The sequence below is a fragment of the Delphinapterus leucas genome, chromosome 4, assembly GCF_059928025.1.
Source record: "Delphinapterus leucas isolate spDelLeu-1000000601 "Yukka" chromosome 4, BTC_Dleu_Yukka2, whole genome shotgun sequence".
Lineage (NCBI taxonomy): Eukaryota > Metazoa > Chordata > Mammalia > Artiodactyla > Monodontidae > Delphinapterus > Delphinapterus leucas.
The window spans coordinates 104,272,780-104,288,360 of NC_143132.1; the positions used below are offsets into that span (position 1 = coordinate 104,272,780).

Sequence of the window (15,581 nt, forward strand, 5' to 3'; positions counted from 1 at the left end):
TCATGTAAAATATACGAACCTTGCATCCATGTTATTCCATTTACCCACCTTTCCTTTATGCTATAATTATATTACATCTATCACAATATGATACAGTTTTTGCTGTTAAAAGTCATATTCACTTTAAAGAAATTAAGGAAGAAAGAAATGTTTAGCATTTCTAGTGCTCTCATTTCTTCCTAAAGATACTAATTTCCATCTGATACAATTTTCCTTCAACCTATAAATCTTCTTTTAGGCATATCTCATAGTGTATAACTGCTGGTGATGAATTTTCTTTCTTTTTGTATATTTGAAAATGTTTTTTATTTTTCTCTTTGCTGGATTTACAATTCTGGGTTGACAGAGTTGTTTTTCCTTTCTTTCAGCACTTTAAAGATATTGTTCTACTCTCTTTTGGTCTTTATTGTTTTTCTTTGCATTTTTTTTTTTTTTTTAACCGGTATACGGGCCTCTCACTGTTGTGGCCTCTCTGTTGCGGAGCAGAGGCTCCGGACGCGCAGGCTCAGCAGCCATGGCTCACAGGCCCAGCTGCTCCGCAGTATGTGGGATCTTCCAGGACCGGGGCGCGAACCCGTGTCCCCTGCATCGGCAGGCGGACTCTCAACCACTGCACCACCAAGGAAGCCCGGTCTTTATTGTTTTTGATGAGAAATAAGTGACTGTTGGTATCATTGCTCTCCTGAATGTAAAGTGGCCTTTACCTCTGGCTGCTTTGAAGATTTTCTCTTTGTCTTTGGTTTTCAATAGTTTGATAGTGTATGACTTTCTTTGTATTTGTCTTGTTTGGGATTCTTTATACTTCTTGAATATGTAAATTTACGATTTCACCAAACTGGGGGAAATTTTGGCCATTATTTTTTCAAATTTTTTCTGCCCCATTCCCTTCCCTGCTGGAAGTCCAATTACAAATTTTTTAGACCTTTGATGTTGTCCCACAGGTCAACAAGGCTCTATTCTTATTTCTTCAGTCTTTTTTCCCCTCATTTCTATGAATTTACTCTAAAGATCATTGGACAAGTACACAAAGATGTATGCATAACAATTTCATCACAGTATTATAATGGTAAAAATCAGAAATAAAGTGTCCACAAGTGGGAGGCTGATTAGGTTAATATTCTATATATCTAAAATGGAATACCCTCAAGTCATTAAAAGTGGGGAAGAGGGATTATGTTTAATAACCTGGAAAGCTATCTATAGTAAGTTATTTAGTAAAAAGACCAGGTTTTATTCTGTGATCTCACTTGTATAAAATTGTACACTCATAACTCTAACTACCTCTAACTACTAACTATTGTGGCTAAAGGTACACCCAATACTATATTTGGGTGATCTTTTGCTTCTTTATATGATTTTGTGTAGTGTGAACCTTTTTTAATGACTGTGTATCAATGGTACAGATGCAGTAAAGGTCTTTAAAAAATTCTTCAATAAAAATAAAAAGAAGTGATGTTGCAGAAAATGGTAGAGTAGGGAGCTCCAAGAATTGGTCCCTCCACTCAAGCAGCCATTAACTGGCAAAAAAAAAAACATATCAGAATCAACTTTTTCAGCGCTCTGGAATCTAATTCAAAACTTTGTAGCCGGGCTTCCCTGGTGGCGCAGTGGTTGAGAGTCCACCTGCCGATGCAGGGGACGCGGGTTCGTGCCCTGTCTGGGAGGATCCCACATGCCGCGGAGCGGCTGGGCCCGTGAGCCATGGCTGCTGAGCCTGCGCGTCCGGAGCCTGTGCTCCACAACAGGAGAGGCCACAACAGTGAGAGGCCCGCGTACCGCAAAAAAAAAAAACAAAACTTTGTAGCAACCAGGGAAATGCTTAATGAAGAAAGAAAGAGGGTGCTAAATTTTGGTAAGAAAGCATTGTGGCGTTTTTTGCTTACCTGCCTACCATCCCCCATTCCCAGCTTGGCAGTGGCCACAGGAATGGCAGCCTGAGTTCTGATGTAGCTTGTTGGTGCCAGGGGAACAATATGGACCATGTTCTCAGAAAACTGTAGTTATGCTTTTTGGTTCCCCTGAGACACCTGCACAGAGGCTTGTCTTTGTTTTGCCTTCCTTGGAAATCTCTCAGAGCTGGAATAGCTTCCCAGGTGGCATCTGTTGAAAGCATGTAAAGGCATACTACCCATAACCACTTGGGGCAAGGGATGGTGAATGGGGCAAGCTGCAGGTAGACCAAAAAAGCCTGGGAAGGAAGAGGCTGAGGAGGAAGATGTATGGAAAAATAACGGCTTTGGAGAGCTGTCACATATACTGAGGAATTCAGTGTGCAACACACATGCTCAGGGTCAGCCACACAGTAAAGACTTTAGAGGAGTATTACTGGCAGGTCTTTGGGCTCTGCACAGGCAGGAGGTGAAGGCTAAGGCCGAATTATAGGTGGCCTGGCTAAGTGTTGAAGGAGTGCCCCAGCTCAGAGCCCATTGGCAGAGTGGGAGAGTATTTTTTTCTTTGTTTTTGGCTCTGTCAGGTTGCTAGCTGACCACTGAGATAACAGAATGAAGACTTCAGTGGCCATCCATGAAAGGAATACTGTCTTTGCAAAAATAATTTGGAAAAGTCACTAAATAAACAGATGACTGTATCCCTCAAAAAGAAACAACATCAAGCCCTGGTGAGAGGGGAATAATTTGATTTCCAGAGTTTACCACATAATAATATTCAAAACGTCCACTTTTTAACAAAAAACTACAAGTATACAAAGTATGGCCCATTCATAGGAAAAAAAGAAATAGAAACTCCCTCCAGAGCCCATCATTGGACTTACTATACAAAGACTTTAAATCAGTGGTCTTATAGAAATTATAAAAAAGAACCACATAGAAAATCTTTAACTGAAAAAAAAAATGAGCAAAGGATAAAAGAAGTGTATTGTAAATGCCTCCAGAACCCCCAAGTATGTTCAGTTTCTTCAGTAATGGGTTCATTTTTTCTAACACCATTTCCCACTCATCAGAAAATGGGAAAATGGGCCTCCTCATAAAGTGTTGAAGTACAGCTTTTCTCAAGCATAATTTGGCAAGGTCTATCAGGATCCTTGAAGTCTTTGACACAGCTATTATACTTTCAAGGAAGCTTAAAAATGCACTGCATATTCATTTGTTCATTTATTTTCATATTAATTTCTTTGCAAATGTTTATTGAGAGTCTATTATGTGCCAGGCACTTGCCCTAGGTGTTAAAGAAGCAGCAGTAAATGGGACTTCCCTGGTAGTCCCATTTGGGTCCAGTGGTAAAGAATCCGCCTTCCAATGCAGGGGACACGTGTTCGATCCCTGGTCGGGGAACTAAGATCCCACATGCCATGGGGCAACTAAGCCCACATGCCACAACTGCTGAGCTCGGGTGCCTCAATGAGAGAGCCCAAGTGCAGAGTGCTGCAAACTACAGAACCGACGTGCCCTGGAGCCTGCGTACCACAACTAGAGAGAGAAATCCCACACACCACAACTAGAGAGAAGCCCGTGCGCCTCAGTGAAGGATCCCACGTGCCGCAACTAAGACCCGACGCAGCCAAAAATAATAATAATAATGATAATAAAAAGAGGACTTCCCTGGTGGCTCAGTGGTTAAGAATCCACCTGCCAATGCAGGGGACACGGGTTCGAGCCCTGGTCCAGGAAGATCCTACATGCCTTGGAGCAACTAAGCCCGTGTGTCACAACTACTGAGCCTGTGCTCTAGAGCCTGAGAGCCACAACTACTGAAGACCACGTGCCACAACTACTGAAGCCCATGCGCCTAGAGCCCATGCTCTGTAACAAGAGAAGCCACCTCAATGAGAAGCCTGCGCACTGCAACAAAGAGTAGCCCCCACTCACTGCAACTAGAGAAAGCCCGCGCACAGCAATGAAGACCCAACGCAACCAAAAATAAATAATAAAAAGAAAAAATAATAATGAAAAGAAAAAAAAAGAAACAGCAGTAAACAAAAATAAATTCCCTGCTCTTGAGCGTTTTTATTCCAGCAGACAAAAGACTATAAACAAACAGAATGAATACATGATACGTTAAGTGGTAATAAATGCTATAAAAAAATAAAGGTAGGTATGGGAGATGGCATTATTCTAGGAGAAGTGGTCAGGGAATATCAGACAAAAACTAAAATTTTCCCCTGGATTCCATAATACATTTTATTTTTACCTTTGATTTTTTTAAATGCATGATTCAAATATGTAAGGTAAAAACTTTAAAATTAACATAGTTATTATAAATAAATACACAGAATATATTAATGAATTGCATTATATTACATTAAGTGGAACAGAATTCAAGGGAAAAGATCTGAATATATAAAGTACCTTTGGCCAGATTTTAAATTAACTGACGTCTTTCCTTTTGTTTATCAGCAGGTGGTGCTATTGCTTATGTAAGAGAGAACTTTTTTCATTTTCTCTGTTCTTGAATATCAGTTAGTCATTATAATAAAAAGTCTTCCCTCCATTCATTCTTCCATTCAGTTAAAATAATTACAATGATTCATCATCTGCAGTAGCTGGTCATACGGCTACACGTCACTTTTCATTGTCAATTATGTATGTCAACATGTAATTTAAGACAGCCTGCAATTTGCTAATTCCTGGTATATTAGAGAGAATATTGATCTTAAAAATCGTTAGTGTACCTTAAAGAAAAATAAGAAACTTTGCGTCTGTTTTCTTTTCCTCCTAAACTTAATTTGTGAATGCACAATTTCATGAATTGAATTAATCCAACTTGGCTAAAGATATGCTTTTGAGGATCCTTTTACTCTAGTGTATTTATATAGAAGTAGTAAAGAGAAGAGTGAAGTTGACATTTAGGAGGTACTTTTAAAAGTTGTTATAATCAAGTTATGTTTTTTAGTTTAAATAGCTCTCATTTCCTTGCTGGGAATTTGACAGAATACAGAGGAAAAAAATGGTATCCTAAGCAATTTGACAGAATACAGGGGAAAAAAATGGTATCCTCCCTCAAAGAGATGTAATATCCTTTAATACGTCAACAATTTGAAGACAAATTCTCAATTGTTCTCTGCATTGTGCTGTCCAGTATGATTGCTTATTTTATTTTATTTTATTTTAACGTAGGAATAGTATTGATATGTTTGTAGAGCCCTGGAGTCAAGGCTCCAGTGGTAAATTTACAAAGTTAAAGGCTTCTTCTGGACCTTCAGGTTCTTCATCTATAAAATAGATAATCTGGGCTAAGTGATCGCCTCTCTCCTTTCAACTCCACAGTTCTATGATGCCTTTTCCATGGGCACTGGACATATTGCTTGCTTCCTTTCCTGAGTAGTATTAGTGTGGTGCTTCTTTGTTTTTTAATATAAGGTTTGTAGAGGAGGAAGTAGTACTCTACATGATGTGCCAGAAGTGGGAAGAACTGAGGTAGTGCTAGAGAAGTGTGGCTGATCCTAGAACTTCAGACTTATCCTACATTTTATTATAGTTGGGTGCAAGTAACAGAAACCATTAAGCAAAAGAGAGCAATTTGCTCTATAATTACAGGGTTATCTTCTAGAAGCCAGAGCAAGGATGTAGCTAGGCCTCAGGAATCAGAAACTGAAATGCTAAGAAAACACACAAAGTGGTTCCTTTGTGCCTTTTGCCTCTGCTTTTCTCTCTGCATATCCCTCCTCTTTTTCCTTTCCCAGCAAACTGACCCCTCCCCAACCCTCCCCAGTTTACCTGCTGGAAAGTGACAAATGTCAACAGTTCTCAAGTATACATCTCTACTCAGGAGAGTAGCCAGACTGAAATAAGAATCTTAGTCCTAGTTTTAAATACCCTCAGGGAAGGGGTCACTGGCTCAACCTTGGTTAAGAACTCATGCCTGGTCAGTCAGGTTGGGGTATGTTGTATAAACATGGCCATCAGGACTCTAATGCAGTAACCATAGGGATTGCTGGGGAGGGCCAGGTCCTAGAAAATGGAGGAGGTTGCCATTTGTGTTCCAAAACCTCCTTAGCCATATTTGCCAAAAATTTTCAGTTTAATTCTCTGAGAGTTTTTCTTTCTACATGAATAAATTTCTGTCTTTATAATGAAAATTAGAATTGTATTTTCAGATTTGCTATAAAACCAACTTTGATAGAAACCATAAAATATAAACATGAAGTAAGGGAACTGGGCTGGCTTTACAGTAATAAGACCCTGTTGTCCAGAACTGAGAAACTTAGCAAGCAATACAACATCAGAGTTCTATTACAGAATTTACTTTTAATCTTTTTTAAATCAACACTTAAGGGCTTCCCTGGTGATGCAGTGGTTAAGAATCACATGACAATGCAGGGGACACGGGTTCTAGCCTTGGTCTGGGAAGATCCCGCATGCTGCAGAGCAACTAAGCCCGTGCGCCACAACTACTGAGCCCTCATGCCACAACTACTGAAGCCCACGCGCCTAGAGCCTGTGCTCTGCGACAAGAGAAGCCACAGCAATGAGAAGCCCGCGCACCACAACGAAGAGTAGCCCCTGCTCGCCGCAACTAGAGAAAGCCCGTGCACAGCAACGAAGACCCACTGCAGCCCAAAATAAAATAAATAAATTTATTTTTAAAACACCACTTAACATATAGATGTTCCATAAATGTTGCATTAAAAAAAATAATTAATTTTTTTTTGGCTGTGTTGGGTCTTCGTTGCTGCACGCAGGCTTTCTCTAGTTGCGGTGCACAGGCTTCTCATTGTGGTGGCTTCTCTTGTTGCAGAGCACAGGCTCTAGGCGTGCAGGCTTCAGTAGTTGTGGCACATGGGCTCAGTAGTTGTGGTGCACGGGCTTAGTTGTTCCACGGCATGTGGGATCTTCCCGGACCAGGGCTTGAACCCGTGTCCTCTGCATTGACAGGTGGATTCTTAACCACTGTGCTACCAAGGAAGTCCAAATGTTGCGTTTTAACGCATCATTGTACAGACAAAATATATTGTTTTGGTTTTTAATGACTTACATTAACTCAACTGATGTAACTTAATTAATGACTTCCATTGTAGCATTTTGACTAGTTTTACTAGAGTTGATCCATTTAGTCAGTTTGGTTGATGTTTTTGAGATGGCTAGTTTAAAATTTGTAAATCTTTGGCTTTTAATTTCCTCCTTGGATTTTTTTAAATTTTAAAAGTCGTGTTTGGTTGAAGTCCTGGTTAAGCTCTGGGAAGGAAGGCTTGCTTAAAGACACAGGCACATTCATTCATCCATTCAACAAATATTTGTGTGTGTTAAGTTCTGTGTGATACTCTCACTATTCAAGGAATAACATCCATACCTGTACTCGAGGAGTAGCTCACCTCTTTTGAGAGTACTAATATGTAAACAGATAATGTAATATCATACTTATTTAATGGCAAAGGTTATAATTGTGGAAGAATGAATAAAGAACAGAATAATGGTAAATTTTCAGATATGTCTGTACTTATTTCGGATGAGGCTAAATTGGTTAAAGTAAACTTCCTCTCTGGTGGAGTAACTTAAAAACATTAAAAAACCTTTTTTTAAATGAACAACAAAACATGTGTTGTTGTTTTTTTTCACCAAGAAGCACAAATATGAATTTGCTTTTTTCTGATTTTGGTACATATTGTTATTTTTTTATAAATTATTTTCACTTATCCAAGTCAAAAGTAATTTATGTATACTTTTTCATATTCTGTATTCTAAGAAAACCGTGTTAGCTACAATTTATTGCTTGGAATTATGAAAAAAAATAGAAAACCTTACCATTATTGTGTAAGCACAAATAGTAATTAGTATTAAATAGTTTAATTAAATACACAAGACAGCTTATATATTGAAGAAGTTTATGGCAAAAAACAGTATAACAAAAATAATGATAGCAAAAAATAGAAAAAATAATACCCATAACCATAGCATACAAAAAAATCAAATATTTTCATTTTCTGTGTGCCTTACAAGTCATTGAGCAGACATCTTTACATGATTATGATTACTATAAATATATATATTTTTTATATATCCTTTTTTTTTTTAGTATTGACATTTACTTATTTTAGATCAATATTATGTCTCAAAATATGAAAACAAAGTATAATTTCAGGGGCTTCCCTGGTGGCGCAATGGTTGAGAGTCCGCCTGCCGATGCAGGGGACACGGGTTCATGCCCCAGTCCGGGAAGATCCCACATGCCGCAGAGCGGCTGGGCCCGTGAGCTATGGCCACTGGGCCTGCGCGTCCGGAGCCTGTGCTCCTCAACGGGAGAGGCCACAGCAGTGAGAGGCCCGCGTACCACAAAAAAAAACAAAAAACAAAAACAAAACAAAACAAAACAAAAAAAGTATAATTTCAATAAAATAGGTTGGGGGAATGATAATGGCAGAGGCAGCATTTTTTTTTTAATTGAGATAAAACATATACAGTATCTTATGTGTACAGCTCAGTATTATTTATATATACAAGTACCAAAGAAACCATCGCCCATATTGATATAGAACATTATCAACAACCCAGAAATTTCCTTTGTGCCTCCCCCCATCAGTTACCCCTCCACAGTAATTACTATTCTGACTTCTGTCATCACAGATCAGTTTTGATTGTTTTAACCTTTATATAAATGAAATCATATGATATTTACACTTTTGTCTGACTTTTTCCATTCAACCATGTATCTGTGAGATTTATCCATGTTGTTGGGTATAGTGGCATAGTTTCTCAATCCTCTCAAATCTCCTCATAAAACAGAGAAAGGAAAAGACTATAACCAAAACCTACAGATAGCAACTTCAGCAAAAGTGGGTGGTACTCTATCCCTACAAAACCCTAAATACAAGCGATTTTCCCAGAAGTACCATTGACAGGTATACATGGTAACAGCATCTGTGTATGAGGAAGCAGAGCAAAGGTAGCCAGGTTTCTAAGACCACAAGAAAAGAACTCCCAAATCACCAACAAATACCTGAAAGTGAGACAGACCAATCTGAGAACAGCAGCTGAAACTGGAAAGAAATTTCTGTAGAATCCAATTCGGAGTAAGTGCGAGGGGATCATGACAGGATCTGACAGTGCTGGAGATGTCTGGGTCGAATGTACTCTTCAAACTAACAAATCAAGCTTCCTTTTGGGACAAAGCCCTGTACTGCAGAAATTGCTGAGATTAAAATCCAGTTTGATTAGAACAGACACAATTGAGCAAAGATGAGAATAGATCCAAATAAAATTGGAGAAGAAGCAGAGAATGCTAGTCTCAAAAAATGGAGGCTTTTTTTTTTTTTTTTTTAATCACTGTGAGAAAACAACAGAAGAGAGAGCTCTAGAGCTATCCTTCTGGAACATCCCTTCCTCCCCAAAGTACAGCAAAACCCATTTCACTTAAAAATGAGCAGAAGATCAGGATCACAGTCAAATCACATAATGTTGCCAAAGACAACAAAACCATGCCATAAACAGACAAGCACTGCAACCAGTTAATTCAAAAGAAGTTGAAGGATGTTTTAAAACCATGACAAAAACTATTAAATAACCATATAAATCAGAATTAGAAAAACTAGGAAATGAGGTGACGGGAGAATGGGAGACTTTTAAGGAGAGGTGACGGAACTCAGGAGGGAATTATTTAAAAAAGGAAAAATTATTACAGAAATGAAGACCAAACTAGAAGGAATATAAGAGCCAATGAACACAGTGGATGATGCCTTAAAATAAATAGAATGTAAAATGGAAGCAAGGAAATGGCAAAAGACATATAAAGTTTGATAGAAAGTGATAGATACAGAAGATTGGCAGAGAAAATCTGAAGTACATATAATAGGAATCTTTAAAGGAGAAGTCCAAGGCAATGAACAGAAAAATACTAAAAGCCACTATTCAAGAAAGATTTTCTCAGACCTAAGGGATCTGAAATTGATATTGAAAAGGCATACCAGATACCTAGGAAAATTGACCCAGATGGCCAACACCCAGATATACACTAATAAAACTGTAGGAGTTTAAAGAAGAAATAAGTCCTGTGGGCATCCAAGGAAAAGAACAAGTCACTCATAAAGGGGGGAAAATCAGAATGCTGTCAGATTTTAATAGTGTCACTGTACAATGCTTAACATAGGATACTACAGCTATTCTGGCTTTTAAATATAAAGGTCATAAGCATACTGGTATAAACATGCAAGAATTCAAGGAATATTATTCCCATGAGTCTTTCAAGGAGTCTACTGGAGAATTTTAGCTTCAGCTATAGCAATCTGGAAGTCACATGTATGGATATACAGAGTATGTAAAAACATATTGATCATACTATCAATAGCTATAAAAGGATATGTATATCCATATACTACAATAGATAATGTCTTCATATTGGACGTATTTGTACCACTACTCCTACGCCTTTCTTAGATAAATGCTGGTGCGTGCACACACACACAGAGACACACACACAGCTGTGCACATACACACTTAGAATGAAGGAAGATATAAGGATAAAACATAAAATTAAAAAATAATTATCAATATTGAGAAGGAGAGAATAGGAGAGAAAAGGGATAGAGGTTAGACTTCTTTGATTATACTTTGTTTTATATACTTTTTGGGTAAATTTAATTTTGATACCCTGTAAATATTTTACATAATTATAAAACAAAATTAAATTTTTAGAAAGCAATTCCTAAAACCAAAGTAAATGAAAAAAATGAACCTAATTGTGTATTCAGTCATTTGTATACCTACCCGGAGAGGAGCTAATCCAAATGACTTTAAATGATTTGATTGTCTGTTCCTTGTGCTTACAGTAGAGACTCAACAGAAAATTATCCTAAGACTTTGGAAAACATTTTGGCAGTTCCTCAAAATGTTAAACATAGAGTTACCACAGACACAGCAATTCCACTCCTAGGTATGTATACAAGAGAATTGAAAACATGTCCACACAGTAACCTATACACAGATGTTCATAGCAGCATTATTCATAATAGTAAAAAAAAGTTGAAAAACTCAAATGCCCATCAAATGATGAATGGAGAAACAAAATATGGTATATCCATACAATACTATATTACTTGACTATAAAAAATAATGACATACTGATGCATGCTACAACATGGATGAACCTTGAAAGCATTATGCTAAGTGAAAGAAGCCAGTCACAAAAGGCCACATAGTGTATTATTTCATTTACATGAAATGGCCAGAATAGAAAATGAAAGTAGATTAGTGGTTACCAGGAGCTTGGGGGTGAGGGTGGGGGGAATGGGAGTGTCTGCTAATGGGCATGTGTTTCTTTTTGTGGTGATAAACATGTTCTGAAAATAGTAGTGGTGATGGTTGCACAACTCTGACTACACTGAAAAAACTACTGAATTCTATACGTTAAAAGGGTGAATTTTGTAACGTGAAATATATCTCAATAAAGTTGTCATTTTTAAAAAAAGGGAAATAAGCTTAAGGGCAAAAGAATGAAAAAATTTTTTTAACTCTTTTGTAACTATTTGCTTGTGGTGTTGATGTTGTTATTCTGAGTATTTATATTGATGCTCTTAAGAGCTGGGATTTTTGGCTAAGTGAAAGCAGATACTGAGGTAAGATTGGAGAGGGTAAATAAAAATCCTACAGTTCCTGGATTTGAATTGGAAGTATCAGTTTGAGTTATTGAAAAAATTTCCTAGTTCTGTCTATTAAAAAGGCCTAGAAAAGGCTTTAATGATCAGCTCAGTAACAGCGAGAACCCTTAGCACTTGTGGGTTTTTTTTCAGTACCATTTTCCGTATTTCCATAAAGTGCACCATGACTCACTGAAGAAAAGACTGATGCCAGGTGTGGGTCAGGAAATATAAAAATGAGACTGGAACATTTTGTCATTGTACAAAGCCGGGGAAGTGATCAAAGACTACAGGGTTCTGTCAAAAAGATTAAAGAACCAACTGAAAGGGGATTCCACTGGCTAAAATTGGGCTAATTGGAGCACTGTATTTATAAAAACACATCAAATATGTTAAAATTAATGAGTTCTTGATACTAAACAGTAACATTTCTTGGTTACATTTGGAAGTTACAAGGGAACCAACTGGTATAATGAATCTTTATTTACCCATTACCCAATAATTATTAACTAATGGCTAATTCGTATCTCATCTATACCACCACCTACTTCTCCATGGCTCAGATCATTTAGAGCAAATCCCTGACATTACATCTTTTCATCACTAAATATTTCAGTATATATCACTAACACAAAGACTTCTTTTTTAACCTAACCTCAATACCATTATTAAACCTAAAAACAGTTAACAGTACTTTCTTAATATTATCAATTATCTACTGATAATATTGTCACTATTCAAATTTATATTTTTGAAAACTAATAATTAAGGGGAAATAATCAAGAATTTATTCTGCCTTTGATATATGAACTGTATCCCAGGGTAACCAAATAGTTGAGGAGATGTTTCTTTTTGTAGCACTATTACAGTTAGTAAATGAAGAAAGAAGGATTGGAATATTACCATTTTGCAACTGTAAGTGAATTAGTCCTCCTAGGCAATGATTATCATTTGCTAACAGCATAAGACATTCGGACATTAAACGCTTCCTGCTGGAAGTACACAACATCACTTACGAAGTTTTCTTGCCAAAAAAATCAAACCTGAATCTGATCAAGACTCTAGATCTAACTATCAATTAACAGGAAATAAAGGGGACAGACTAACATGTTAACACCATGAGAGTACAGATGGTAAAATCCAGACTATGGGAAACAACAGGACATAACCCAGTTTCTTCAACCACAGAAAATTTCAAGAGAAAAGAACGTGTAAGGGAAACTTAAAGATCAAAAGAAATCTAAGAGACTTCGCAACCAATCAAAATGATTGTACCTTATTTGTATCTTAATTCCAACAAACTGAAGACAAAAAAGGACAATTGGAAAAAATTTGAACAGTGACTAGATACTGTGATAATATTTACTAATATTTATTATAATATTTATTAACAGATAATATTTATTAACAGTTACTGTTAATTGTTTTTATGTTTAATAATGGTATTGAGGTTGGGTTAGAAAATCTTTGTGTTTTTAGTGATATATGCCGACGTATTTTGTGATGAAATGATATGATGTGAGGGACTGCTCAAAATGATCTGGGCTGTGGTGGTAGTACACATGAGATAAGAATTACCTATTAGTTGATAATTGTTGGAAACTGGGTAATGGGGCTTCATTATACCAGCCATTCTCAAAGTGTGGTTGCTGGACCAGAAGCTTGTGCACCACCTGGGAACTTGTTAGAATGCAAACACTTTGGCCCCCACCCTAGATCTACTAAATCAGAGAAACTGGAGCCCAGCCATTTATTTTAACAATCCCTCTAGGTAATTCTAATACACATTAAAGTTTGAGAACCACTGCTTTATGTTATTCTTCCTATTATACTTTATGTTTGAAATTCTAATAAAAAGTTTCAAAGAAAAAAATTAGCTTGATGAATGTAAGAAAAATTTATACATAACAAAGAGAAGCTGGATTAGTGGATAAAACAAGGGTCGTGTAATCTCAAGTGTTAGCAAATTCATTGGCTTGGTATTAACAGTGAGTCAGCAGCTAATGATAGTCTTAAAGCGAATCACAGATTTTGCTTTTCTCTTAGAACAGTGGTTCTACATTAAAATCACCTAGAGAACTTTTTTTTAAAATTAATTAATTTATTTTTGGCTGCGTTGGGTCTTCATTGCTGTACACGGGCTTTCTCTAGTTGCAGTAAGCGGGGGCTACTCTTCTTTGCCGTGCGCGGGCTTCTCATTGAGGTGGCTTTTCTTGTTGCATGGACTCTAGGCACGTGGGCTCAGTAGTTGTGGCTAATGGGCTCTAGAGCGCAGGCTCAGTAGTTGTGGCGTGCAGGCTTAGTTGCTCCATGGTACGTGGGATCTTCCCGGACCAGGGCTCGAACCCGTGTCCCCTGCATTGGCAGGTGGATTCTTAACCACTGCGCCACCAGGGAAGCCCCCAGAGAACTTTTAAGAACATATCCAGACCCCACCCCAAGAAATTCTGGATTTATTTGGTTGTATTCCTGGCTTTTGGTAATTTTTTTGAAAAAAGCTTCCCAGATGATTCTAATGTACAGAGTTGAGGACGAGTGTCCTAACTTTATGATGCTTAAGAATCTCCTGAAGAGCTCATTAAAAGTTTCCTGAACAACCTAAATGTCCATTGATAGATGAATGGATAAAGAAGATGTGGTATATATATATGCAATGGAATACTACTCAACCATAAAAAAGAACTAAGTAATGCCATTTGCAGCAACATGGATGCAACTAGAGATTATTATACTAATTGAAGTATGTCAGAAAGAGACAAATACCATATGAAATCACTTGTATGTGGAATCTAAAATACTGTATGACACAAATGAACCTATCTACGAAACAGAAATAGACTCATGGACATAGAGAACAGACTTGTGGTGGCCAAGGTGGTGGTGGCGGGGGGTTGGGGGAGGGATGGAGTGAGAGTTTGGGGTTAGCAGATGTAAGCTATTATATACAGGGTGGATAAACAGCAAGGTCCTACTGTATAGCACAGAGAACTATATTCAATATCCTATGATAAACAATAATGGAAAAGAATATTTTAAAAAATATTTATATGTATAACTGAATCACTTTCCTGTACAGCATAAATTAACACAAGATTGTAAATCAACTATACTTCAATAAAAAAATTTTTAAAAAACAACAGGCTAACAACAGCAAAACGTTTCCTGGTCCTCATCCACTAGAGGGTCAGATTCAATAGGATGGTGCGGGGCCTATTAATTTGCATTTCTAACAAGATCACAAGTGATATAGATGGTGCTGGCCTGAGCACATTTTGAGTAACACTACCTTAAACAAAGGGATAGTTTGGTCAAAGAGATTAGCATAAGTGAGAGGGATAGGTAAAAATTCATCTTCAGAGTTCTTGCTGCTAGCACCACTAAATTACATCCAGGGAGGCTGTTTCATTTCTTTCTAGTGGTTGGAAATGCAAATGTGAATCCAGTGTTCCATGGCTTATTTGGAGAAGAAAAGAGACTTGGAGCATTAAAAGTCTCTTTAAAAGCACAAATGGTAAGCACAGGGAATGTAGCCAGCATTTTATAATAACTTTAAATGGAGTATAATCTAAAAAAATTTTGAATCTCTATGTTGTACACCTGCAACTAATATAATGTCGTAAATCAACTATACCTCAATTTTAAAAAAAAGGACAAATGATAAATCTTTTTGATTTGCCAATAAAAATTATTAACTTTACTGATTGGACAAAATATAACCCTGTCCCCTCAAATTTAGCAACTATTCAAGACTCCTTCTCTGATGATTTGCTTGTGCTTGTATTTTTTTTTTTTTTATTACTAGAGTAATTGCAAAGAGGAAGAAATCATTTAATTTTTTAGAAGGTAAGAATTTAATATAACTTGGGTATCATGGTTCATGTGGACTCTGAAAGAAGTCAGAGGAATATAGGGTGATGATAATATCTAAAATTTCTTTTCATTTTCTCTTCTAGGATCAGGCATGAGTTCTTAGATAAATATTTGTATGTTTAATTTTAGTAAGATTTTTCTGGGTGATTCGGTTCTTTGGGTATTTTTAAATCATGCTTTACAGTAAATA

At 37.1% G+C, this 15,581-nt stretch overlaps 1 protein-coding gene across 4 annotated transcripts in view; it reads left to right on the forward strand.

Moving 5' to 3' along the window:
* Nucleotides 1–15,581, forward strand: part of IFT80 (intraflagellar transport 80) — a 107,341-nt gene that overhangs the window by 46,051 nt on the left and 45,709 nt on the right. Inside the window, exons 8-9 of one of the 4 annotated variants that reach the window (XM_089910955.1) lie at nt 3,218–3,227; nt 5,668–5,754. The exons of the other annotated variants lie outside the window; for them this stretch is intronic. Of the exons in view, the coding sequence (XP_089767081.1) occupies nt 3,218–3,227; nt 5,668–5,754 (97 nt within the window). The remainder of the gene's footprint in view (nt 1–3,217; nt 3,228–5,667; nt 5,755–15,581) is intronic. 4 annotated transcript variants of the gene reach the window in all.